Source organism: Salarias fasciatus (genome assembly GCF_902148845.1).
Source record: "Salarias fasciatus chromosome 7 unlocalized genomic scaffold, fSalaFa1.1 super_scaffold_4, whole genome shotgun sequence".
NCBI lineage: Eukaryota > Metazoa > Chordata > Actinopteri > Blenniiformes > Blenniidae > Salarias > Salarias fasciatus.
Window position 1 is genome coordinate 4,002,791 of NW_021941229.1, and position 27,894 is coordinate 4,030,684.

Genomic DNA, 27,894 nt, shown 5'->3' on the forward strand with positions numbered 1-27,894 from the left:
ATGTCAAAACATACAAAATCTATCATACAACAATCCATCATGCATCATATATATTGAGAATTCAGAGACTTTTCTGCAGGAAGTGATGGAGCCTGGACCCTCGCGGTGGTTTGACACCAGGCTCTTTACGGCGCACAGTTTGTCTTTAACCACCGGGGGTCATGATCGATCAGGGTACGGAGGTATTTGAATGTTTCTATTCAAACAGTAAATGCAACACATTGCTTCATCTGACTGTTCATAATATTACACTGCATGATAAGAAAATCCTTTATATTAATGCAAAATAGAATACTGACGTTAATGTTTCTATACTTTATAGCGATGCAGTTTGTGTAATTTTGAATCAATTCTGATTTTTTCGCTCTTCTGTGTGTCAGATGCAGGCAGAGGTCAGCTGAAGAGGTCACATGACCTTTCAGGGAATCGTTTTCGCCTGTACAGGATACAGTTCTGGACCCTTTCCTCCTTCACTGCCTAAAAAATCCCGAACAATGTTAGTTGAACCACGACGTTTGAATCCTGTTCTTGGCTTTGCTGTTACTGTTTGGTTGAGAATTAGCCTGAAGTTTATAAACTTGTACAGGAGTGTGATGTTTGTGACACTGTAGGAGAGTGTATTCATGAGAATCACAGATGAATCACTTGATACAATAACCACAAGGTCAAAAAAAAAAAAAATTGGCAGCAAATCTGGTGTGAGCGTCAAGACCTGCAGTCTGGTTAACGTCAGGCTGACATACATATCAAACACTTTAAATCCTGTAACGTAATCCTGTTTGTCTTCTTTTTAGAATTATTTTTTTTTAAAACAATAAATGAGAGAGAAATCATGATGAGCTTCATTTTTAGCTGAAAATGTTTCTTCCTGATTTTTTTTTTTTTTTTTAATCATTAATCAACATGTGAGAATGTTAAAAGAGTCAATATGAACACATGAGGAGGGATTTCTTCTTTTTTCAGATATGGAACAAAGATATGTGTAGAATTCAGATATGAATCTGATGTTTTTAATTAAAGGTCCAGACTGAAGCTTGCTGTATGGTTTAAGAATCTATTTTTCTCTGGAATATTTCTGTCACACAAGCAGGAAAATGAAGAATGTGAGTTGAGACAGCTTCAAACCACGGCGATTATCTTTTACCAGACCCTCAAGGACGCTGGAATTAAAAATACCTTCTAAAAAACATCACGAGACGGATTCATTCATTTCAGATTTCTTTTGGTAAATGTGATTTATGATTGTTTTCTTCCACCAACATAATCGTCAGACTGTGCTCCTGTTTCGTTTATAGCATTGGGGGGTCCTGACGGTCCAGGGAGGCCTGAACCAGGACTAACTGTCAGAACCAGGACTAAGCGGAGCTTCAGTGCAGGACGGTCTGAAGCTGAGCCGGTTCCACGTGACAGGAGCCTGACAGAGAACCGAGGAGCCTCCAGCAGACCAGAGGACCGGGCCTCTCCTGGACTAACAGCTCTGAGATCTGAAGGTTCCTGGTTGTTCAGAGCGTTCTGGGTTAAGAGGAGGATTTTAAGTTCTGCTAGCCTGAACAGGAAGCCAGTGAAGAGAAGCTGATGTTGTTCTGATGTGATCCTCTCCTGCTGCTCCTGTCAGAACAACGACTTTACTTAATTAATTCATTGATCAATTAAAACTGGCCTTAATCAGATCTGAAAATTTAACAAAATGAGAGTGTTTTGAACATGGCAGCGTCCCACCTGGACCTCGAACATGTTCCTTCATATGACATGCCTCAGTGTGTTCATCCAAATAAGGTTTTTTTTTTTTTCATTTGACTCAGTTTGACGCTTTCCAGCAAACACTGATTTTAATGAAAGTGTGTTTCAGCCTCTTTAGAGTGAGAGCAGAGGAGGCGGGGCCTCAATGAACACCTCACACACACACACACACACACACACACACACACACACACACACACACACACACACACACACACACACACACACACACACACACACACACACTCCCAGACCTCAGAACTCAGGATGAGACCTCGAGGCCTCAGCAGCCCCCCCCCCCCCCACCCCCCCCCCCTCCTCCTCCTCCTCCTCCTCCTCCACCCACCTGAAGCCAGACTCCTCCCCAGCACCCCCCCCCCCCCCTCCAGTGGCCCCTCCCCCTCCCCCTCCCCCTCCTCCTCTCCTGCAGGCCCTCCGTGTCTCGGTTCAGTCGCTGAAGCCCCCCGGGGGTGTGAGGAGCGGCGGCCGGTGTGAGAGGACTCCGGAGGCTCCGGGGGACATGCTGAACCACAGCTCACCTGGAGGGGCTCTGCGGGGGGGCTCCGGCCCAGGTGAGTCTCACCTGCTCAGTCCCGCAGTGGCAAGAGAAAACCGAGGAGGAGAAGACCTGAAAAGATGAGAGGGAAAAATTCTAATGGATCTAAAAATCATCTATTTATTAATAATATACTTACTACTAATGTATTTAATAATATGTATTAATTACTAATTTATTTCTTCGTAATATTTTATTTTGGAATTAATTTAGTAATGATAGACTTATTTCTAATGCATTTGATGAAACACATTTAATAGTAATTGATTATTAATAATTTATCTGATAAGAACATATTTATTGCATTGTTTTATAGTTAATATGTTTAATACTAATGTATTTATTACTAATGGATTGTATTAATTACTGATATATTTCGCTTTTTTTTTATTGTTCCATTCCTTCAAATTTCATTGCATTTCTATTAGAGGAAAAATTATTTCTTTCTTATTTTTCACTGATTTCTCTGCAGTGTGAAAGCAGCATTTTCAGAAACCTTTAGTCAAAAGGAGGAATCATATTCAAGGGCATTTTTTCTCTCTGAAATAATTTTTTCAGCTGTTTTCCTGCTCGGATTTTCAGTGAATGCTTTTATGTAGATTTATTTGTATCATATTATAGTGTTATATTTATTCATTTATGCTGCGATCCTGCATAATTAACCAGGGTTGAGCTTTAAATCAATTTAAATTCAAATCACATTTAGAAATGATCCTGCACAGACAGAACATGATTTTTAAAGAAACTTTATTTATGATTCTTAATCATTGGACTCTGCACAAATCAGAGATCTAAAAAAGAATATCACAGATGAAACCTGAAAAATCTTTGAATTTTTTTATTTTTTTTTATTTTAAGACTTGTGATTCTTTTAACAGCCCGTGAACTAATGCTCCTGTTTTTGGATGAATTCACTCTTCAAATATTCATATTTACATTGTACTTCTTGTTTTAAGAAGATAACAATTTTTTCCTTAAAGTGAAAAATTAATATGCTCTCTAATTTCCTGTTGGTCTGTATAAATACTGTATTGACTAAAAGTCACGTTGTTTTTAGTTTTTTTGGCTGCTCTGTGATTTATTTATACACACCCATATGGATTCATACGTCTAAGTACGCGGTAGATACCACGTGTGACCACTAGATGTCACTGTTTGACCCCAGATAGCTGTTATGTCTGTGCTGTTGAAGTTACTCAAAAAAGTCAAGTCACTTACAAGTCAGTTACAAGTCACTCGTTACTTGCTGGAACTGTAAATAGATTACTAGTTAGTTTTTTCAACACTGTAGATCCAGAGATCGATCACATCTGGGTGACTTTTATTATCAGCACTTCACATGCCTGCAGTAGGTGACTCCTGATCCAGAGACTATTTCCACTGTCCATAACCAGCTCATCTCTAGTTCATCCGTTCATTCCTGATCAATCATTTCCCCTGTAATTCATCAGTTCATCAGCAATGAATCAGTTCAGTTCATTTTTATTATTTTATTTACAGCTGTCATCTCAAGAAGCTTTTACAGAGAAAAACTAAACAGTTCCTCATGAGCAGAGAGGAGTCTGTAGAACCACCTGTAATCAGTCAGTTCATATGTAATAAATTAGACGTAAAGTTCATCAATTCATCGTACGCAACCAGTTCATTTGTAAGTAATTTATTGATTTGTGATTAATTAATTTAGAATTCATCATTTAATTTTAATTATTTCATTTGTAATTTATCGATATATCTGTAATTGATTAATTCACTTGTAATCAATCAGTTCATCTTTAATCAATCAGTTCAATTGCAATTCATCAGTTAATGTGTAACTAATAATTTCATCTGATTAATTTCTTCATTTGTAATTAATCGGTTTATCTGTGATTAGTTTATTTGTAAATAAGCAGTTCATTCGTTATTAATCGGTTCATCTGTGATTAATTAGTTCATTTTTAATTAACCAGTTAATTTGTAATAAATCTGTCAATCAGTACTTTATTAGTTAAAGGTGCTGTAGGCAGGATTCAGCATCTCCGCCATCTTGCTGAGGCTTACCTAAGCAAGATGGCGATTTGACCCATCTAAGATGGCGATTTGAAACCCAGCACAGCCAATCCTGTCCTGTTTTCTCTGACTTCACGCCCTTACGCATGTTAAGCCCCTCCCACAAGAACATGCGACGAACGCCCCTCGATCAATCACGGTTAGAGCCTCAGGGGCTCTTCTGATTGGTCAAAGATACCTGGAGCTGTCGAGATTCCTTTTCAGCTCAGAACAGAGACAGATGGAAACACTGCGCCCTCGCGGTAGTGCAGTTATGCTACACTCCTAAATGATTATCAATGGATACTCTGACATTTAATCCAAAGAAAACACAGAAAAATAAGCATTGACTAGCAAAATCCTGCCTACAGCACCTTTCATTTGTAATTAATCGGTTCATCTGTAATCAATCAGTCAATTTATAATGAATGGGTTTATTGCAATCAGCTGTTTAATGTGTTGTTGTTCCTCCCGCTGCTGACAGAGGGCGCTGCAGCCTCATCAGAATGAAGCTAACAGCATTCATTCAAGCTTTCCGTCCAGGTGAACGTTCTCTCTCTCTCTGTGTGTGTGTGTGTGTGTGTTCAGGCGGCGACGCCCCCCGCCAGGCCGTGTGCGGCGGCTGCGCCCGGATCATCTCGGACCGCTTCCTGCTGCGCGTCAACGATACGTCCTGGCACGAGGAGTGTCTGCAGTGCGCCGCCTGCCAGCAGCTGCTCACCGCCTCCTGCTACTGCCGCGACACCAAGCTCTACTGCAAGAGCGACTACCAACAGTAAGAGCGCCCCCCCGTGGAGCCTGCTGGTCCTACAGGCAGTAAGAGCGCCCCCCTGTGGAGCCTGCTGGTCCTACAGGCAGTAAGAGCGCCCCCCTGTGGAGCCGCCGGGCTCCTGCAGGTCCTAATATCAGGCTCCTTGACTTTAGTGACCCCTGGCCCCTGTTTGGATGCCTTCGTGATTTTATTTGGCTTTATGTTGTCATGTGATCAAGTAGGTTCCAAATATTGCACTATTTTTTTTATTGATTACGTATTGAACACAGCGCACAGACAAAACACCTCAGACAAATCAATATTATCGATATGTGTCGCATTCTGGATTTTTTTCCTGCTTCTCTTTTGTTTCTTGATTCTTTCAAAATTATGACCGACACCTTAGTTTAATCCTTATATCAACTGATCACTATTATCAGTTTAGATTTAGAAATCCACATCAAAACACACCTTATTTTTATTATTTTATTTTTATTGATCTAATGTTAAAATGGAAATCCATTTTTAATAATTCACCAAATAAATAAACATGCTGTCAATAATTTTACTTTCAGTCTACATAATAGTCACATAAATTCATTTATTTTCCTGTATAAATTCTACTCGATCGTTGTAAATGATGTTTTCGCTGAGAAGGAAGAAATAGAGAATCTTCCTTTTTGATGCCTGTGAAAGAAGATTCTCTTTGCAGACTTTTGTTGATGATTTGGCAAACTTGCAGGAAAAATATGAAAAAGTGTGAAAAATGTCCCATTCAGAGTGAACGGGAAAGTTAAAAACTTTCAAACACCGCCCCTCTTTAACGCCACGAGGCTTCACAATTTTTTCCAGTTTGTTCCAGACTTGATAGCGGGCGAGTGCTGTGTGTGATCATTGGGGCGACAGTGGGAAGGAGCATAAAGAGTGTGAATAAATCCAGTCAGACGCAGGAGTTCCAGAGGCAGAGGAGTGATGGAGGGAGTCCATCCAGCAGGTTTAACGAGTGAATTCAACTCTTTTCCCTCTTTAATTTTAGCCTAATTCAGAATTAGTGAATAATTTGTCGGCCTTTCATGCTGTGTTTTTATAAAACCCTGATATCTGTGCTACAAACAATACAGTTTGTCATATTTTTTTTAATGTGTACTTCAAACGTCTTGTGATAAAACTGAACAGCAGTGAGCCCAGCTGCTTAGAAAACATTGAAAAAAATAGATTTTCATTTCACATCTTTGACAAAAAAGACTTTGCTCTTTATTGGAGAGTGATCGTTTTCAGTCAGCTCTGCTTTTCTACCATCATGGCAGAATAAATAATGAAATATTCAAAGTTTTAAAGAAAGAAAACAAACAAGACTTTGAGTTAAAACTTCTAAGAATACCACAAATTCACCTTAGTTTAATTTTAGTGCAGTCGACTGGCGCTCACCTTTCATCCGCTTTATCAGGGCTTTTATTTTATTTTAATCAATCAGTCGATCAAACTTTATTTTTAAAGCACTTTTCATATTCATAAAAACAACGCAAAGTGCTGAACAGTAAAAACAGTCATTAAAACAAAAAAGAATAGAAACCGCACCGTCATTTAACCGTCATTTTAAAGCAGGTTGTTTCACAAATGAAAGTAAACATTAAAACGTGACGTTTTATAATGAGATTTGACTGAATATTATGAGAGAAAACCAAAATCTGAGTTACAGTTTTCAGAAGAAAAAAAAACTCATTTCAATCATTTCAAAGATTAAAAAACAAATACTGTCGAACGTTTGAATCTGTCAAAAAGACTGAAATGAAAAGAAGGAGATCTGGATTATTTACACTAACAAATAAATAAATAAATCTGTGACCGTTTACAATATTACACATTATACTGCAGCAACAGCTTGAAATTAAATGACTTTTATCAACTGTATGGAGAAGAAATTGACTCACTGAAACACATAAGATTTATAAAGTTTGACACAATCTGAACCTTGACGTGTCAAACTGTAAAAATGCTCCACAGTCATCTGCTTTTTAAAGCGTTTTATTGACAGGAAACAATTCATTCTGCTGTTTGAGAGAGAGAATCAGTCAGAAGGATCATTATTTCCACACTGGTTTGTTCCCCAGAGATTATTTCTGACTGTAAATGTCTAAATATAAAGACAAAAATAAAAATAAATTAACATGTCAAGTCTGTTTTTACGGGATTCTCTGTGGCTTTATCAGGACAAAATGGCTGAAACATGGTGTGAATTGATTTTAGTGTAACTGAAACATGACGCAGTGCCTGCTCTTGTTTTATTTACATGTCTTACAGTCGTCTTTGTGTTATTTTTACGAGTCCGCCGGGTGTTCGCGCTGAGACCAAGCCAGCTGGCAGACAGACACCTCGGCGGGATTTAAAGAGCCGCCGAACGGGACACACACACACACACACACACACACACACACACACACACACACACACACACACACACACACACACACACACACACACACACACACACACTGATCTAAGCGTGCTGGAGGGAATGGCGCCTATAAAAAGTGTTTGCCAGCTTACATGTTTCCCCTTTTCTTTGATTTCATACAGTGAACTTAATCAGGCCAAACCAGGGGGTTCAACCTGCGGCTCTGGAGCCACATGTGGCTCTTTGGCCCTGAAAACTTCACTAAATTATATCTAAATAAACATTTTATCTTATTTTTATTTTATTTACACAACAGAGTCATTTTTTCTTTCTGTGATTACATCAGTCATGTTAAGCCTCTTAGAAAGCAATAATGAAAATTACCTTCTGAATTTTCATTTTCTTTCTTGGTCTTATTTGATATTCATCTTTCTTTCTGTGTGGAGCAATGCATGAAGAATTAGTTATTTCTGTTCTATTCTAAAATGTCAAAATTGCCTGAAAGTATCTGAATATATTCAATATGTCTGTTTTGTGAAACTCATTTTATGGCTGCAGACCGGACCTGTCACCCTGTCACATTCACTCGTTCACACTCACCTGCCATCCAAGCTGCTCACACACTCACAGGGTTAGAGCCTTGCTCGTGGACACTTTGGCAGGCTGTCAGACCGAACTGCAACTCTGAGATCAGAAAAGTTGTTAGAAGCCCAACAGCCGACAGACGATGAAGGAGCAGGAGAGTCGAAGGAACCTGGCGCTGGTGAAGCGGTTAGCATGCTAAGCTAGCAATCAAACCAAACATGAAAAAAGAGGTTTTGATGATTTTATTTGGTGTCTCATCCTGTCGGGATATCTTGTATCTCTGTCACACGAATCCCAGGTGCATCGGTTGGATATTTTTTGCGTCTTAAAAGACTAAAATAGTCCAGAACACAAGAGAAGTGTTGCTAGCTGTAGCGGTTCAGAGAATGTCTGAGAAAGTCTTTGTTTGGGAAAAGTTGAAACGCACTTTGTGGTGATTCAGTCCCAGATGATGTGAATTACGTATAAATTCATTTTTAATTTGGGGAAGTGTCCTGTTTGCAGTCTTATAGTCTGTTAATATTTCTGAAGAGGGTGACCAGTTTCAGGACCTTTGAGAAGAAAATGCTGCCCCAGTCTTCTCTGATGGATTTAAAACAACTTATTTCTTTAGTCTTCTTTCAACACAAGCTCATAAATTTTAATGAAATGTTTTTTATCCTATTGGACTTTTGGCCTCTGCCTTCAGGGATGCTGCAGCAGATCATCCTGCCTCCTTTATGCCTTCAGCTTTGTGCCTTTGTTCAGCTTCGTCCAATATATCTCTCTTAAATTTATTTGAATATTGATCTTCAGTCATTAGCAATCTGAGTTTAGTGACATTCTGAATCACTGTATTTCCATTTTGCTCGTTGTCCCAGCCTCTTCGGGTCTTGGTGTTTTTGTTGCTCCCCACCTTTCTGCGCCGACCCTCTGCTATCCATCACCAAGCCGGCGCTCGTTGCCCTGAAGCTGACGGGGTTTATTTTATTAGAAACCACATGACAGGCTGTGTTGGGCATTAATCAGCACGGAGAGCCCTGCAGGTGAGGATCCAGGAGTCCGTCCTGGATCCAGACGCAGCACGCCGTCCCTTTGCCGCGTGCCTCCGCGAATGGGGCAGAATAAAGAGGGGTGGGGGGGCTGTACAAAGTCAGGCTGAATAAAACAACAGAGGAGGCAGCGGGGGCTCCTTAAAGCTCCGCTCTGTTTGGACACCGCAGCTGATCAACGGCCGAGCGGCGCGCTGGAAAAACAAGGCTTCCTGAAAACCTTGCAGATTGGGTTTCATGGCCTCGCCACACTTGTGCCCCCGCAGCCTCGCGCCGCCCGCCTCTCACACCCTCCACCGGCGGCGAGCGGCGGTGATTGATGCTGCTGGAGCTCTGACCCCGCCTTGACTTCAAACAGCACGGGGAACATGAAGTAGAACGTCTCGGGTTCCAGCTTCTGTCTCACTCTCCCGGGACGCAATTAAACCCTCGTTCACGGGAACACGGAGACATTCTGTTAATTCTGTTAAGGACTTCACTTAAAAACTGAATGTAAATTATACAAATCACTTGAATCCTGTAACTAAACGAAAGTCATGAAAGACAAGATCCCACGTTTAAATAGAATATTTCTCACTTAAACAATTAAAACTAATATATAATTGCACAATAAGGTAACAAGTGAGATTATAATTTAATCTAAAGTGGATTTTGTTTGTTATTTTTGACTATATTGGGTTATTTGATTGTCTTTTGGAGAATCAACACATTGTTGCTTCTCATACGTCTCTGATTCTGTAATGTGGGAAAGTGAATTTCTCTCTCCTGTTTCTGAGCTCCGGACAGCTCAGCATTCCTTTACCACAGTGGGAAGACGGAGAGACACAAATCATAATTAAGGGGGCTACAAACAGTCTGAGTCACGCTGGCCACTCCGAGAGGACGATAATCAATCAGCCGTGGACGCGGGCGAGCGCGTCGTTAATCATGATTATGCCTCAGCACATGTGTTTGAACTCATCCAAAGTCAAAGCTGAACTCAAACACTGGTGTCTAATCTGTGGCCGAAAGGCTGAGAGGATCAACTGTAACTTCAGAGGATCTAATACTCTAATTGTTTTATAGCGGCGTGATTGAAAAGGCGCTGCGTCATCTCCGCAGGAACACTGTGTGTCTGTGGATCTGGAGGAAACCCAGAGATTAAGTGTGGCGTTGCATGAGGAAGGACTCAGAAGTTCCTCAGAGTGGCTCAGGATGGGAATGAGGGGCGTCTGACAGCAGGGACAGGCTCTGTGGTCTGAGGAGACTGCTCCGTGTTTCCTGCAAGCTTGTTTCTTTTCTCATGAGAATGGTGCAGTTTAGAATGGTGCAGATTAGAATGGTGCAGTTGAATGATAAGTCACTTTTATTCACACACACACCATGCCATGACAAAGGATAATCCTAGCAGTTATTGTATAATTAAATATATTTTGATAGAAGTTGCATTTTTAGATTTTTTTTTAATTAATCTGGAGCTGGAACATGACATTTTTATCATTCCATATAGTTCATTCCAGATCCGTGGTCCACTGCAAACAATACTGAAGCTGGTACATTTCATTTCCTTTTTTTTTTTTTTTTTTTACCAGTGGTTCCGTTTTTATTTATGAGTGGGCAGGAAGACTGAAAAGAGTGGACACAGTTTACTGTCGGGTTTGTGAAGAAACTGATACCTGATACAAGCATTCTGAAAGTACCTAAACTCAGCAAGCCTCAATGTTGTAATGGTGGAAGAGTGAACTGGCTGGAGAATTAAACTCGGACCAAGATAATGTGTGTATGACTTCTTTTTGAACAACCTCTAACTTTTTTAAGAGGGTGGGAAACTTGTTGCTCTAAATGACTTTTCAATAATGCAAACAGGGCTCAAATAAGGTTTTATACAAGCATAGTAGAGCAGAGAGAGGGAGAAAATGTTGGAGCTTAAAGACAAAGCACCATATTTAGACAGTTTTTTTGTTAAATTGACAATATGACATTTCAAGTTGAAAAACTCATCAATAAAAAAATCCCCAGAACTTTAGCAGCACTGACTCTGTCAATATTACTTCAATTTATCTTGAGACAAATTTGTTTTTTCAGTTTTATTGGGGCGTATGAAAATGATGTAGTTTTGTTGAAGTTTAGAGATAGTTTGTTGCATCTTAACCAGATGTCTATTTTCACAAATTCATTAATTTATTTGTGGTTTGTTCCAGTTTGTCTGGATTCTTAAGAGAGAAGAACAACTTTGTGTCGTCAGCAAATAATACTTTGTGTCGTACAGAAGAGGAAATGACAAAGTTATTCATGTACAGATTGAAGAGTAGTGGTCCTAAAGCAGAAAGCAGGTGCAAACAGACGCTGTCCCTGATGTTAGTCTCCAGGTGTTTTAGAGAAAAGAAGCTGTGGTGGAGTTTAGTGTTGAAAAGAAGAACTGAGGGAAGTGAAGCGTTTTTCAAAATAAAGCTCTTCATCCTGTCTTTGCGGCCCGGTACCGAAAGTTCTGCTTCATGTGTTGCTTAGCCCACCTACGGGCTTCGCTATTGGTACCCTCCTTTGGCGCCAGCCAGACACTGAGAAGATCAAACGAGCTGCCGCGCCAATCATGCCCGTGCGCTGGCGCACGCCCACGCCTCTCTCCAAGAGGATATAATCTGACGGCCCCATCAGTTCTTCCTTCTTCTTTCTCAGCCTTGAGTTGATCATTATGAAGACAAAGACAAAGAAAAAGACGAAGATGGAAAAGCCGGGACTATCTTTGTCGCCTTCCGGCATCGGACCATTCACCTGCCGCCGATGCGGGACTCCTCTGATGGAGCAAGACGAGCTCTGCTTCACCTGCCTTGGCTGGCAGCATCAAATCCAGTGCGCTTCCTGCCCAGCTTGCCTCGCTCTCCCGCTCGAAGCAATCGAGCGTCGAGCTGCCTTCATGGGCGCCGTCTCACCAGCTTCTGCTATCGACGACACCGGCGATGACTTCGCCGCTACTCCTGCCGCCTTCACCGACTGGGCCGATACGGCCGGGGACCCGCAGAGCTGCCGTGACTCCTCCAGCTCCGAGAGGTCCGAGCGGCACGATGACTCCCTGTTGTCTGTCTCCAGAGCTAATCGTCACAGCACACGCCGCGAGCCTGTGGAACATCTCACAGCGTTATTCACCACCGCTGCAGACCGCACTGGGTTGGCGCTGCCGCCACAGCCTCCCGAGCTGGCGCCGTGGGACTTTGCATTCGGGCTAGTGACCCAGTGGCGGGCCAGGCCCCAGACTGTGGTGCTATGTCCCACCATGCCATCGTTCCAAAACAATGTCCAGCGAGACTGGGGTACGCCCATCACCACCAAGGGGCCGGTGAAAGGCTACCGTGAGTACTGCTGTGTGGATGGCTGGCCCAGCATCATCGGAGTCCCAAATTATCGAGGACTCCGTGAGACTCTGCCTGTTACCCACTTCCACCCCCTTGCCCGGTGGCAAGCCCATGCTGCCCTCTGAGAGAGACAGGCGCATGGCTTCCTTTCTGGACCGCTGTTACGCTAACGGCAATCAATTGTTTGCATTTGCGAACAATATGACCTTTCTCTTAGGCTCCATTGACAAACTCTGCCACGAGCGCTCAGAGCTGTCACCGGAGGACATTGCGGAGATCCAGAACACAGCTGAGGTCCTGATGAGGATGCCGGGCTGTCGCGATCGATGGAGGATGCGCCATGGCCAGCGCCCAGCTCGGTATGAGACACCTGTGGCTTGGCCTCTCCTCCCTCACAGAACGGGACCAGAAGGGTATTTTGGGCCTGTCCCTTTCTACTGCTTCCCTCTTCAGTCCTGATATCCAGGTCAACATGGCAGCCAGAGGCTTGCAGCAGCTCGCCCCTCACCTCTAGCCTCGCCGCCTTCAGAGCCAACACCGCCGGCGACCTGCGGAGCGTAGGATGTCCGCCCCATGGGATCCTGCGGCACCTGGCCAGAGTCGACTCCTCATCCGTCCTCCTCCGCTCCTGTTGTTAAAAGTGTTAACAATAAAGGCCGTCAGGCCCGTTACATCTCTAAAGGGCTGCAATCCTTTATTCCTCGCCGCGCTCACACGGCAGGCCCGTACCGAGCCCAGCCAAGGCACATCTCTCCCTCTACTCTGTCCTCTCTTCGCCGTTATGAGACGCAGAACGTCAGGACGAGTGGAGATGCTGTGGCTGCACACGAACATTCCGGGTTTTCTAAAGAGCACATTCCTTCTTCCCCGGCCGTGATCTCTCCTCCAATGCGGTCGCTCCACCTGCGGTTTCCTGACGACGTCAGACGCATTAGTACTGGGGCCGCTGAAGATGCTGTGATGGTGCTCACACTTCCCACTGCCAGCGGGGCCAGCTTCCCCGCTGCTTCCCAACCCACGCTGCGTGCAGCCCTTTCGTTACGGTCCCCAACCTTTTCGACAGTGCAGAGAACGCACAGTGCCCACTCTGGTTCTCACTCAGGTCATCAGACGAACCCCCTCTCAGGGTAGACGCCTTGGCTCACAGGGTCTGGCCCTCGGGCCTCCTGTATGCCTTTCCTCCGACCCGCCACTTGACCCCTTTGCTGCGCTGGGTGCAGTTGCAGGGCCTTCACATTCTGGTGGTAGCCCCAGACAACCCGAGCACCACGTGGTTCCCGGACCTGGTTCAGTTGGCGGTCGGGGATCCATGGCCGATCCCCGACGAACTCGACGCTCTACTCCAAGCAGGGGGCACCCTATGGTCCCGCCCTATCTTGAGCAGGAGACTCCTGGTCTGGAAGCTGAGAGGGTGAGACTAACAGGGCTAGATCTCCCCCCGGCCATTTTGTCCACTATCCAGAGTGCCAGGGCCCCCTCTACTGTCAGGGCTTACAGGTCTCGGTGGCGCCTTTTTGCATCGTGGTGCTTGGAGAAGGGTGTGGACCCCGGCTCCTGTGCCGTCAGTGGGGTTCCGGAGTTCCGGCAAAGTTTGCTGGATAGCGGTCACTCTGCTTCCACCCTCACGGTGTTTGCATCGGCCATCACGACGGGCCACACTGGCTTTGGGCGTTTTTCGGCACGCAGCCTCCCGCTGGTGAAGTGGTTTCTGCGTGGGGCGTGTAGACTTAGGCCTCCCCCCAGATATGCCGTTCCCCTTTGGGACCTCCACGTCATGCTGGATGGTCTGGGGGGCGGGGCCCCCTTCGAGCCTTTTGAGCAGGTGGACTTCCATTTTCTCTCCTTCAAGGCTGCCCTCCTTTTGGCTCTGACTTCTGCCAAAAGGGTCGGGGATCTTTGCACCCTGTCGGTCCATGCCTCCTGCATGTCCTTCAGCCAGGATGGTGGGTTGGTTCATCTCTGGCTTAACCTGGCCTTTCATCCCAAGGTTATCACTTCGGATTTTTTTTCGAGAATTATCCGGATCAGGGCGCTTTGCACCTCGTCTGGTTCGTCATCCGCGGCTGCGGTTGCTGTGTCCGGTCAGATCTCTGTGTTGTTATGTTGAGCGTATAGCTAGCTTCTGCACGACGGAAGCTGTTCGTGGGATTTGAAGGCAAGGGGCATGGAGCCCCGCTGTCCTCCCAGCGCCTTGCCCACTGAGTTGGTGGTGCTATTACGGCTGCTTATGAGGCACGGAACCGCCCGCCGCCGGCGATGGTTCGCGCTCTTTCCACATGTGGTGTGGCCGCCTCTGCGGCTCTGTGCTGAGGTGTCACGGTGGGTGACATCTGCCAAGCTGCTTCTTGGGCTTCTGCGTCTACTTTTGTGCACTCCTATCTTGTGGATATGTGCACCGATTCTGTGGCCATGTTGGTCTTTCACGGGGACAGGGGTCCTGTCGCGTAAGTGGACTGGTTCTTGGCCTGGCCGGCTGCTGTTTTCCCTGGAGGACTTCAGACCACGGTGAAGGTCTTGCCCGCCTGCCGGTGTGACTCTGGGAGTCATGACCAGTGTGTGCGTGCTCTTTTGATGGTGTGTCATGGTTTTTTTGGACACGTGTGTGGTCAGCACCTCGGTGCGAGGGTTGTTGACGTCATTGTCTTCGGGCCTTGGTGTGGTTGTACTGGGCGTACGGCCTGCCTGCTTCCTCTTCGGCACCAATCTTGTCAGCCTGTCCAGCTGGGAGTACTTTTATCCCTACAGCCTCCATCTTGGCAGGATACCAATAGCGAAGCACGTAGGTGGGCTAAGCACCACACGAAGTAGAAATTATAGTTACTAGACGTAACTACAGTTCTACGGGAGTGTGCGTGCCCACCTACCTGCTAGCCCAGCTGGACCGCTTCCGTGTTCTCCTGGGCTGATCTGAAGAAGGGAGAACTGACGGGGCCGTCAGATTATATCCTCTTGGAGAGGGGCGTGGGCGTGCGCCAGTGCGCGGGCATGATTGGCGCGGCAACTGGTTTGATCTTCTCAGTGTCTGGCTGGCACCAAAGGAAGGTACCAATAGCGAAGCCCGTAGGTGGGTACACACACACTCGTAGAACTGTAGTTGCGTCTAGTAGAGATGTGCGGATTGCGGTTGCACCCGTGGAGCACGCGGATAACCGCGGATCGGGCGGATGACGTGTCGAAAAAAATTACGATTTTAATTACATTCGGGCGGGTTGTGGTTGAAGCACTCAAATAAAAAAAGCAACTTCAGTACACCTAAACACTATTCTGCGGATGCCAGGCGGGTTCGGTTTGGAAAATTGATAAAAAAATCATTCATATGGGCGGATAGCGGGCGGATGGAGATTTTAAGAAGCGGTTGCGGATGGAAAAATGAGCCTTCCGTGCATCTCTCGCGTCTAGTAACTATAAACCCTGATATAAACTACACATATAAGGAACTCTGTATTGTGACTTGAACAAAGCTATTTATCATTCAATTAAAAGCTTTAAGGTGCATTAAGGAGCTTCTCAACTTTAAAAATACTTATTTTCCACCATAAATATGTTACAAATATTCAATGATGTGTAGAATGACATATTCATTGCTGCTAAGTACCGCTAACAGCGCTAAATTGTCACTTGAAAGCTGCAGTGCCGGTCCGGCAATTTATATTTCTTGGGGAGAATTTGAGAGGATGTGACGTAACGCGCGCTCCTGCTGGCCTGATTTGCTTAGTTTTCGTTTTGTCCGCCATTACTCCCCCAGATGTTTAGCGAGCAACAACTGAGCAGTATTGAGGATGGATCTTCCAGAAAGTTGAAAAGACCGGCTTCTAGCACTGCCACAGCTCCAGCACAGACCCCACCAGGCAGAAGAAACTTACATTTTAAAAAATTTAAGTTTTAAAAATTTCGAGCACTTCTAAAAGAGCGAGGAAGGAGTTCCCCTCTTCCGTGCTCGTACAAGGACGCAAGCCACAGGCACGAGCGTTTCACTAAGAAGCAGTTAGACAAAGGCCTGCAGGGTCCGTTGTTTCGCATGAAACGTGCAAACTCTTTAACGCACCTTTAAAGTCAAAAACAGAATGTTGTTGAACATGCTACTGTATGCATGTATTATTGAAAAAACCTCGAGAAGAGCCGACCTGAGGACAGGGTGGGCTTCAGGAGGAGACAGAAGTGAGAGGACGGCCTGAGTCTCTGCTCTGCTGGTGTCAGCCGGTCGTCTGTCACTGTGTCGCCTCGTTGGGAGAAAAACGAGCATGTGGCCTCTGTTTCTTTCACGGGATAATATTATTGCTCTTAAACACGTGTTTCCTCTCACAAGAGGAATGAACACTTTGCTCACCCTGTGTGTGTGTGTGTGTGTGTGTTTGTATTACTCCTGCTGCAGTTGGATCATAACATTTCTTTCCCCTCTTGTACAGACCGAAGCACATCAAGCACACTGCTGTTATTGTGTCAGATGTGTGTGTTAAATCAGAGTCAGTCAGTTGGTCTGTGTGAGCTTCAGTGACATTCATGATTTAAAGTGTGTCAACTCATGATCGCTGGTGAAGTTTTAGTAATGTGACACTGATAAACAGCTGTGAAATTTCATGTGACTCCTTGAAAGAGGTGGCTAAAATGACTGTGTTAATGACTGTGGACCTGTGTCAGAGGCCGGGTTGTGCTTCCTGTTGGTCCCAGAGGATAACCAGACAGGAAGTGGTCACACGTGGTCTGAATCGTCATCCACCTGCGGTGTGTGTTCGCTGTAACGCAGCCCTAAAACCTGGCCGGGTGTTCAGCTGTCGCTGCTTGTTTATTGGAAACGTGTTAATCTCCTCCTGGACTGTATGTTCACAGATTTGTATCATTCATCCAGTTGAGTCTTTTCAAACAGGACCGCAGCTTATCTTTGTACGGAAGAGTATTATGGGCACTGATGAAAAAAAAATAAAAAGGATTTTTATTTCATCATCCACTTGGAGAAAGAAATGAGAAATGTTGAGAAGAAGAAATGTGTATTCATGTAGATCACTTTGGATCAGCTGTGCTCTAATTGAGCCAAAGACTTTTACATCTTGGTTGCAGGTGATAGTGAAACTTTACTACAAGAGCAGTGGATGCTGCACAGCAGGGAGCTGCTGGAGGTCAAAGGTCATGTTCAGGAACTATGGCAGGGGTGCCCAACCACTCAATCGGTCGATCGCGGAGTGTCCCCAGGTAGACCGCGAGGTGCAGGGGAAAAAAAAAGTTTGTGCGGTTAAAAAAATGAAAGAAGAAGGCAACAAGTGTGTGCGCGCGAGAGAGCGAGTGTGTGTGCGCACGCAGCACGCTCCATGCATGACAATCATGCCTGATGCACACCGGCTGCGTTCCGTCTACTTAACGGAATCACCGCATCACCGCATGCCGTGTCTCTGCAGTCCGCTAGAGGAGGTTGCCAGATCTGTCGCTCTCCCCCGTAAACAATATGAAACCCGTTTAACTCAATAGAAAGCAGCCCGAACCGCCATTTCGGTTGAAAATGCACGTTAAAACCGTATTTGTATAATAAAAAAACACGTCATTAACACAATCATTTCATCAACCCGTCTGACGTGTTCAAAAAAGAAGCTTGATTTGGCAGAAACCCGCCCAATCTGGCAACACGGAGCTGCTCCGGTCACAGAGCTGTTTTGTGCAATTTTGGAGTCATTTGACTTTCCTGCTGTGACGACGTACAAAACCGTTCATTCTTCTCATTCTTCTAATGCCTGTAATGACTACATCACGTTGAGTGTTCTGTATTCTACCAGAAGAAGTAAAAAAATAGAATATTAAGGCAAAAACACAACACAGATTTTATTTTGAAATAACTTATTTTGGAACAAGTATTGCATTTCCTTCTGGTATACTCCCCACCCCCCGTCCAGCGGGGCAGTCCTGGGTCGACCCTGAAGGATGGACTACTTGAAAAGTTGATCTTGGCCCAAAAAAGGTTGGACACCCCTGAACTATGGTAACTTGTGGGATTCAAACCTGCAATACGAAGTTATCTTTCTGACATAAGCTGTTGATACTTTCTCAGAATTATTCACCATTTAATTTGCACAAGAAATAATTTTAATTGAGGGGAAATTAAAACTTTCAATAAAAAAAAAAAATCCAATATTGCATTAAAACTCTGACATACAGCAGTGGACCATCAGAAGCACCGGTGTGGGCCTGAAGTGGAACCCGGGCCGGGTGTTTGTGTGTTTTGGGGATGTTCATGTGTTAATGGTGTTTGTGGTGCAGCCGGCCTGGTCCCGGACCACCACTGCTGGGGGGGGCCCTTGACCCCCTGGCCCTGCGCCCTGAGCGTCCACACAGCTTAACAAGCATAAAGAGGTTGGGGATTAGCGGGGATCAGATGAGTGGAGAGAGGATGAAGCAGTAAAAACAGACTGTGTGTGTTCCGTGTTTGTTCTCGCTCCTCGGAGAGCCGGCTGACCTGCAGGAGGAGGCAGGCTGGGTGGGCGCCGGTTTCAGATGGCAGCTTGTCGGAGTTTTAATTAGCCGGAGTAATCAAAAGATGATTGTGAAGGAGGCAGGGGGAAATAAAAGCAGGATTGGGGGAGTGTGGATGCGCTGTTTGCTCAGCCAAAGCTCAAGAAGTCAGAGTGAGGCCTGCCGGGTCTCCGGGGACTCGCTCCAACATCTTTGTTAGCATGGAAATTATCCCAGCTATCAATCACATGCTCTCATTGTTTCACCTTCTACAGCAGCGGAGCCAAACGAGCGGCCCGCGGGCCTGAACGGGGCCGTTAAACCATTCTGTTCGGTCCGGTTAGTGTCTGCTGGATCACTTTGCAAAGTGAAGTTAAATTCTAATTTTGTGTAATTTTCAAATAAACTGCTGTTCCTGATTTGTCCACTAGGGGCTCTAATCTTTATTTTATCCTTTAAAATGAACCCCGACTATAATGATAAATTTGCTCTATGTGGTTCAGCTTGCTGTCAGTAACATATCTATGAATAATTTAAAAATATATATAGATTCAGTTAACTATATTTTAACAAAGTTTATTTACGGAGGCCGCCATTGTTGTGCACGTTGCAAAGCATCCTGGGTAGTGACGTCACAAAGTTGTTTCACCTCTCATCAGTGTTTTTAGGAGTGATCTGTTCACAGCTTTATAAGCATGAGTGTTCAACCCTTTCAATTCGAACCAACACGAAACCAAAATCTTCTTTCCGCCGTCTCAGAAGTTGAGATCATGGAATTTATTGAAATACTGGTTTATGTTAAGAGAAATTTTCACTGCTAAATTTTATAAATGTTTGTGTGGTTGAGTAAATAGTCCAACATTTTAAAACTATTTGATGATGTATAATATTCAATAATATAGCATAAAATTTGGTGCGCAGGATTAAAAGTTTTCTAATAACGTTCAAAGTTGCAAAATACAACTTTGTTTTTGTGTTTCTCAGACCTTTAAATCTGAATTCATTTTTTATAATCATCCTAAATTCTCGAGTTACACCGACATCAAAAAGTGTTGCACAACTCTTTCACCACAGATTCTCCGATGTTTATAAATGTTTCTTTAGAATAAATGCACTGAAGTGCTCATTTCAACTGACGTCTGCTGTTCTCACTGTTGACTGTTATTCTCAAACAGTTATCAACACAGCTCACTCTGTCAGATCAGAAGCTCTTTTTCTGCAGAACACGTTGTATTTCAGGACCGTGGGACTCAGTACTTCATTGTTCTTCTTTTGCCGTTTTTATCAGACGTAGAAAGATTTTGATTCAGCTGGAAATGGTAAAATGTGAGTAAATTTTAAATGTCAGATTAGTAGGACTTTAATTGATAAAAGTGTATAATAATGTCTTGACACACTTGTGTATTAAGTGTGTAAAGATGTTGATCAACAAATCTCTGAAGTGAAAAAAATTCAAAATATGTTCGAATGAGACTCTGATGTGGAAATATATTTTGCGAATTTCCTGTGAATCTAATTGTGTATTTAACAAGCAGAGTTTATGAGACACAACAGCAGCCGAGTTCACTAATATATAATTACTTTATTGAGAGAAAGCATCAACGCCATCATAGTGAGTTGAATGTTGATGCTAAAAATACTGTGTTGTGTTGGGGTTGATGATGATATTGAAAAAGATCAATCTGAGTGTGTATGTTGGTGATTTGTTTTAATACGGAATAAAAGTAAATGGTATTTGAGCAGACAAAATAAAAATGTTCTTATCTCTGCTCCCAGTTACCGGATGAGGAGCTGCTGTGGAGGAAGTAAAGGGAATAGGGATCACATCAGTGTCAGATATGTAAAACAGCAGATTACAGAAGAATAAAACATAAAAAAACACAGATATAAAACAGCAGATTACAGAAGAAAATAAAACATATAAAAAAAAACTAGCTGGGACATTAAAAGCAGCAATTACAACAGAATGAACAGCAGAGAGTGGTAAAGTAAAAGTACAATGAAGAGTAGTTAAGTAGCTGTAAAAATTGTAAATTTAGCTTATTTAGAGATAAAAATAAACAATTAAATTAATTAAAGTCAATAAATGAATGAATGAATGAACATTCCCATGAGTCTCAGTTCAGTTTAGCATTTTTCTTCATTCAAACCAAGAAATCTCCAGTCTGGTCAAAAATTAGACAAATGTTGGATTCAAAGTGAGGAGGCTCAGCAAACACACACACACACACACACACACACACACACACACACACACACACACACACACACACACACACACACACACACACACACACAGACACACACACACACACACACACACACACACACACACACACACCTCGCTGTGGTCTGTCTTTTCTGTCCATTTGGCCGCTGACTTCTCTTTCTGTTTCTGGAAGTTTCCTCGGTGGTGAGAAGAAAGCGGCTTTAGAGCGCCGTTCTGGCTCGCTCCGCCGTCTTGGCTCGGCTCGGCGGAGGCTCTTCAGCTCAGAGTCGTCGTGTTAAAACTGCATCTGGAATCTACACACTGTACCCCCCAATATACACACACACACACACACACACACACACACACACACACACACACACACACACACACACACACGCACACAATGGAAATGTACATTGATCACATTTTTATGGTTTTATTTAATTATTAAGCATTTGAATTTTCACCCTTTTTTCATCAAAATGTTTTTTAGTTAAACTGCTGCAGGATCCTGAAATGAAACACATATAATAATGGAATTATTTTCTTTGCACATAGTGTTGAATTTATTGATGGATTCTCAGATGGACCGCTGGATGATGTGTGCTGGATGTATGATGGACAGATCACTCCTGTTTTCCTCTGCGGTCGGTCGTACCTCCGTCTTTGGCTTCTTTAATAAGATTTGTGCTCGTCCTTCTTGTGATCTGTGTCCTTCCACAGGCTGTTTGCTGCTAAATGTCACGGCTGTCTGGAGAACATTGCACCCACGGCGCTGGTGATGCGAGCCCTGCAGAGCGTTTACCACCTCGGCTGCTTCTGCTGCTGCGTCTGCGATCGTCAGCTCTGCAAGGGAGACGAGTTCGTGCTGAAAGGAGGCCGGCTGCTGTGCAGGACGGACTACGAGAAGAGGAAGGAGCTCATCAGCACAGCCAGTCCGCTGTTCTCGGACTCAGGTGAGGCTGGAATTCAGAAACCGGACTGTGGAAACCGATTTGAGGCAACGTGTGAGGACATCAGGATTGTGTGAACAGATAAGAGTGAGGATGAGGATGTGAAGTCTGAGAAATACACCAGCGGAGAGAAAGGAGGCAGCGACGACGGTAAAGACCCCCGACGGTCCAAACGGCCCCGGACGATCCTCACCACCCAGCAGAGGAGGGCCTTCAAAGCCTCGTTCGAGGTCTCCTCCAAACCCTGCAGAAAGGTAAACAGACGTAAACGGAATATTATCGGACACCGTAGTATTATCCTATGAAATGCTGTCGTATATTTGCATTCGGTTAAATCTCGGGACTGAGTGTGTCGTGCTGTGATCTGCAGGTGAGAGAGACCCTTGCTGCCGAGACCGGGCTCACGGTTCGGGTGGTCCAAGTCTGGTTTCAGAACCAGAGGGCAAAGGTCAGTAAACCCGGAGAGTTCGCGTGGCCTACATGACCTCCAGTGGCTTTTTCGGTAATGGAACTGTCAGCTTCACATCTGCAAATGGAAGCAGCAGTGACGTCTTTCATTGTTTCTGCCGATCATTTGACCATAAAAATGGTTCTGCAGTCCTAAACCTTGCAAGGTCCTAAACCTTGGTCGATTTTAAAACATAATAAAAAAAAGCAGAGAACAAACTAGAGAGCTGTAATGGTCCTGTTCCTCACTCTGGTGGTTCTGTTCTGGTCCTCGCTCTGGTGGTTCTGTTCCTCAGTCTGGTGGTTCTGTTCCTCAGTCTGGTGGTTGTGCTCTTGCTGCTCTGCAGCCTCCTGCCTGAGGGGGGCATGGAGTGAGTTTGCAGGGTGGATTCAGTTCTTCCAGATACAAATTCTCCTCTTGCATCTGCTGGTGTGGATGTCTATAGTGAAGGGTAGACTGCAGCTTTCAGCTGCCTCTGCAGAGCTGTCCTCTCTCCAGCAGAGCTGTCCTCTCTCCAGCAGAGCTGTCCTCTCTCCAGCAGAGCTGTCCTCTCTCCAGCAGAGCAGCTTCTGCCACACCGGGATGCAGGAACAGAGCATGAGCTCCACATCTGGAGAAACTGCTCAGGATAGAGCTTGAAGTCCAGTGTGTCTCAGCTTCTTGAGGAAGTAAAAGCACTGAAGGGCCTTCTTAACCAGGGAGGAAGTGTTGTAGCTCCAGGTGAGGCCCTTGGGGCGGTGTCCACCAGATACCTAAAGCTGGAGACCACCTCCACAGCTGCTCTGCCAGTGTGCAGTGCAGAGGGGTGACGGTGTGTCCGCCCTTCCTGAAATCTCCTTGCTCTTTTTCATGTTGTGGATCCTGATGGTTTTTGGTCCATGGCTAAGAAAGTGCAATACCCAGTTGCACAGGATGGTGCTCAGTCCAAATATTGCCCGTCTTTACCAGGGACTGTTGGTTGATGGTGTTGAAGGGCAAGGTAAAGTCTAGGAATGGCAAATGAACAAATCAGTTCTTCCTCTCTAGGTGGTTGAGGGTTGTATGGCCGACTGATGAAATGTCATCATTAGTGGAACGGGTCTCCCTGTAGGCATTCTGGTGGGCTACCACAGTTTTTTGTGCGGGCCATAACAGCTTCTGCTGTGGTGAGGGCTACCAGCCGACACTCGTTCAGACCTGTCCCTGTGGGGCTCTTGGGGATGGGGATGATGGTGGAAGACCTGAGACTGTTTGGCGCAGCTGCCTGTGAGAAGAAGGTATTGTCGATGTTGTCAACACCTCAGACAGCTGGCGAGCACCGTCCTTCAGTATCTGTCCAGGGATGTTGTCAGGGTGGGGGGTAGTTTGTGATGCTCTTGATACCCCTCCACATGCTCCTGGGTCATTGGTGGCAAAATGACTCTTGACTTTCTGAGCATATGTGGCTTTGTCCCTCGTGATGCCCGTGATCAGCTCTCTCCTGGCCACTCTAGTCCTTACTCATTGTTTGCCCTGAGGGCAACATCTCCGGCTCTCAGCAGAGCTCCGACCTCGGCATTGAACTGGGGTTTCTGGTTTGGGGAGGTGATAGCTGTCTCGGCGGTGGTGATATCATCAGCACATTTGGATATGAATCCGAGGACAGATGATATGTAATCCCCGAGATCCACCCCTCCCTCCCGTGTAGCCGCCTCCCTGAAGACCTGGCAGTCTGCTCTGGAAACAGTCCTGCAGCACAGAGGCAGCATCGCTGGGCCACACGGTGACCGCTGGGCCCAGCAGGAGGGAGGTGTGGCCGGAGAGGCTGAGGAGGGGCCCAGGTGGTGGCGATTTTTACTCGGCATGTTGTTTCTACATGTTTCTACGTGGTGATGTGTTGGTGAAACCTTGGTAGAATGTCCATCAACTTTACCAGACTGAAGTTTCCGGCAGCCAAAGAGCCTCTGGGAATTTATTCTGAAAGGAGCTGATAGTATCATGTAGCTGTTTTAGTCCTTCCTTAGCGCATTAGCTCCCGGTTGGATGTAAATAACAGTGATGTACACCTGCCTTTGTTAACATATGCCGTCCACCCCCAACAGATGGTTCTGGTCTGCTGGGCAGAGCCGCAGGCTGCAGTCTATCTGGAACACTGGGTATGGCACGCTGTTGTTGAGCCAGGCTTCCGTGAGACGGTTCCTCATCACCTGATAAACCTCCATCCTCAGACATGTCGGGTCCATCTTGTTGTCCACAGAGCGGACATTGCCAGAAGGAGTGACGATCTTGTAGCGTTTTGCCAGGCCAACAAATCGACTCAATAACCAGTCTTCCTCCGGTCCTCCTCACTCAGGAGCCACAGTCTGCCTGATGTACCTTTCAGCCCCCATGAAGCCGTTAGTGATCGTGATCAAATCGTACCTGATGTTGGTTAGTTCAGTTGAGCCATACATCAAAAACCTGTTCATCACTCAACTCTCACTAAAACTATCACTAAAGGACTAAAGGAAGACATGGTTTTGCTAATTTGAGAAGTCGCTGCTCTGGTGGGCACTGCCATCTTGGTCCAATGTGCCAAATAAATAATGTTATGTTTTCTTTTCTTGTTTTTTTTTTTTTTGGGGGGGGGGGGGGGGGGGGGGGGGGGGTGTGTGTGTTAGTAGATCATGCGTGTGCATGAAATACCAATTTTGCAAATGTTTTATATTTGAATCACTTTATTTAATTTTAGGCAATTCAAGACACAGACATATAAACACAAAAAACACCACATATAGATGGAAAACAATGGAATGAATATATATGTAAAGGTGCACGTGAATATAAAAAACTGATATTTTAATAATGGAAATTTAAAAAGAAAATTATAAGCCGCGTTTGTCTCCTGACACAGGCTCTCCGTTCACAGAATCATCACTGAGTCACTGATCTGCTTTCCTTTCTCACTCTCTGCTTCACTCTTGTTTCCTCTTTCTTTTACTTCATCTTTTCCCTCTTTTTGTCCTCAGAATTCAGCCAGAACAGCAGAAAGTCTCAATTTCTGAATATCTGCAGAGGCTTCTTGGAGTTTTTTTCCTTTTCATCTCTGGCTATACCATGTGAAATTAAAGCATTTTTTTTCAGTAAAAATGTAAAATTCCACTTTAGAATCAGATAAAAGTAAATTAATTTACATTTTTTATTCAATTTATTTGTTGTTTCAAGCACATGATGAACACATAACTGAGTCATCTTTGTTGAAAATGTCTTTCTGGCTCCTCAAAATGTTCAAGATAACCCAATTCTTTACACTTAATTTACATTTTATCAGTTCTAGCAGGAGCGGGGTGATCCAGTTAGCTGTCTTTCACGCTGCTCACTGCATTCATGTGTTTACAGATGAAGAAGTTAGCCCGCAGACAGCAGCAGCAGCAGCAGCAGCAGGAGCAGCACAGCAGCCAAAGGCCGGGCCGAGGTGTGTGTACTCGCCATGCGACGGCGAGAAAATCCTCCTTAAACGTCCTTCTGCGTCGTGCAATTTGTCCACCACCAGCGTGATGACAGCGATTAGTAAAAAGTTGGTAATTTGTGGATTATTTAGAGAAGCAGCTTGAAATATTACATTTATTCTGGGAACAATAAACAGCTCCCGCTTCCAGTTCCGTGGCCTTTGAGTCCTGTATCGTGAAGCTGTGGGTAAATATGAGTTTTTCGGGGCTGTAAAGTGGACGTCTTCCTCGTGGCTGGCGGGCTTATTGCCTCTGTGGTCTCACGGCGGATATGAGCAGACAGTTTAGATAAGTGTCTCAGTGTTTTGGCAGGCACGGCGTCTCTGTTCAGGGACTTCCAGCCTGTCAATATTGGCAGAGCAGCGGGGTTTATTATAGAGGAGGCTGCTGCCGTTAACCGAACCAGCAAAGAAAGGCAGAAAACCACAGAATCGCCGTCCGTCAACAGGAATGTGTGGAGTTCCTATTAGAATGAGATCAAACAGTCCTTCAAGTTTACTGTTTTCATTTTACATTTACAGATTAAAAAAACCAAACAAATAATGTCCATTGTTAATTTAAGTCTTAAAACATTTCAAAGACATCCACTCACACTTCTAGGCTTTTTATTTGATTATAAATTGTGTTGTTGTTCAATTCTACAGCTTCCATTAGAATTGTATTCATTAAAAATTACATTAAATCGTCTTTTTGTAATCTAAAATGTCACAAATGCTGAAACAATAGATGAAATATTGTGTAACGGAAAACAAATCTTTGAAATCCTCCAGTTCCTGCTTTTTAATGGTTGCGCTACAGAAAGTTCACATTCTCATATAAACCTCGTATAGTCAGAAAAATGTGAACTAAAGTATTTTTGACTTTGTACGAAGACAATTTTTTTCAAATTGAATATCAAACATGTGGTCTTGGGCCCGAAAGTGGCCCCAGCTGATGGTTTCACATGGCCTGCTAAGTGTAAAAGCAACAAAGAAAACACTGAGTGGGATTTTTCCACAGAAGTAGCTGCTGTTATTATTTTCTTTGCAGATGATCTTTATGTTTTAGTGAGACAACGCCGAGCTGCGGTGAAGCAGCATTAGCTTCAAAACCAAACCGCGAGTCATGAAATCATGAATGCTGGAAAACACCACATGGAGGAGTTTTGTAAAATTACATTGGATTAAATGTAAAACTTTATATATAAATAATGTAATAAAAATTGAAAAAGAAACTATATGAAAATTGTTACAAATGTCTGAAATGATCACATTTTTACACTATTATTATTGTTAACCTCCTGATAGTTGTTAATAGCTACTGAAGTCAGTTGTTGACGGCTGTTCCAGAGGGGATGCTGGGCCATGTGGAGGCTCTTCTGGGCTCCTTCTCAGAGCCTCTGTGTCCAGACCAGCAGCAGCTCCTCACCGTGGACCACCGGGGGTTCTCAGACCCCTTCCAGCCAGGCCTCACCCCCCCACAGATGCCCGGTGACCACATGAACCCCTACGGTCAGAATCCCACACTTTGCATTTCATCGCTTTCTCTCATCACCAGCAGTTCACCTGTCGTCCAGTAGCTCGTCCTGACGTCCTGTCCTCTGTCTCCAGGCTCTGACTCCGTCCTCCATGACCTCCATGACCTCCATGACCTGGACAGCGACTCGTCTCTCTCCAGCCTCAGTCACTGCTTCGTGGCCATGCTGGACGTCGGCTCCCTGAAGGCTCGGGTGGGAAACCCCATCGACCGGCTGTACTCCATGCAGAGCTCCTACTTTACCTCCTGAGACTGGGACGCCGAATCTGATCAAACACTTTAATCTGCCAGATTACACTTTTTTCTGCTCGGCTCATTTGATGTTTTGCTGATGTCTGTGGAGATAAAGCATCAGAGTAAAGGATGGATGAAGAAATCAGTGTAAATGTGTGATTAGTGGTTCAGTTCAGTTCAGTTTTCTCCTTGTTTCTATTTGAGGGACACATTTACGGTTGTTTTCCTTCAGAATT

General features: G+C 44.6%; 1 protein-coding gene across 1 annotated transcript; it reads left to right on the forward strand.

The window, feature by feature from the left end:
• The first annotated feature begins 161 nt into the window (after nt 1-161).
• On the forward strand, nt 162-27,674 carry LOC115383393 (LIM homeobox transcription factor 1-beta-like). Its single transcript, XM_030085573.1, has 9 exons — nt 162-182; nt 2,171-2,312; nt 4,913-5,099; nt 21,786-22,018; nt 22,097-22,269; nt 22,386-22,463; nt 25,800-25,875; nt 27,238-27,399; nt 27,499-27,674. The coding sequence occupies exons 1-9, from the start codon at nt 162-164 to the stop codon at nt 27,672-27,674; spliced, it is 1,248 nt and encodes a 415-aa protein (XP_029941433.1).
• Nucleotides 27,675-27,894: the final 220 nt, after the last annotated feature.

What these genes read in the sequence shown, in the direction of transcription:
- LOC115383393 (XM_030085573.1), top strand. Translation starts at nt 162, where the DNA reads ATGATCGATCAGGGTACGGAG. An exon ending in CAGCCAAAGGCCGGGCCGAG is followed by an intron (nt 25,876 to 27,237) that starts GTGTGTGTACTC and finishes CGGCTGTTCCAG; the next exon opens with AGGGGATGCTGGGCCATGTG. An exon ending in TGACCACATGAACCCCTACG is followed by an intron (nt 27,400 to 27,498) that starts GTCAGAATCCCA and finishes CTCTGTCTCCAG; the next exon opens with GCTCTGACTCCGTCCTCCAT.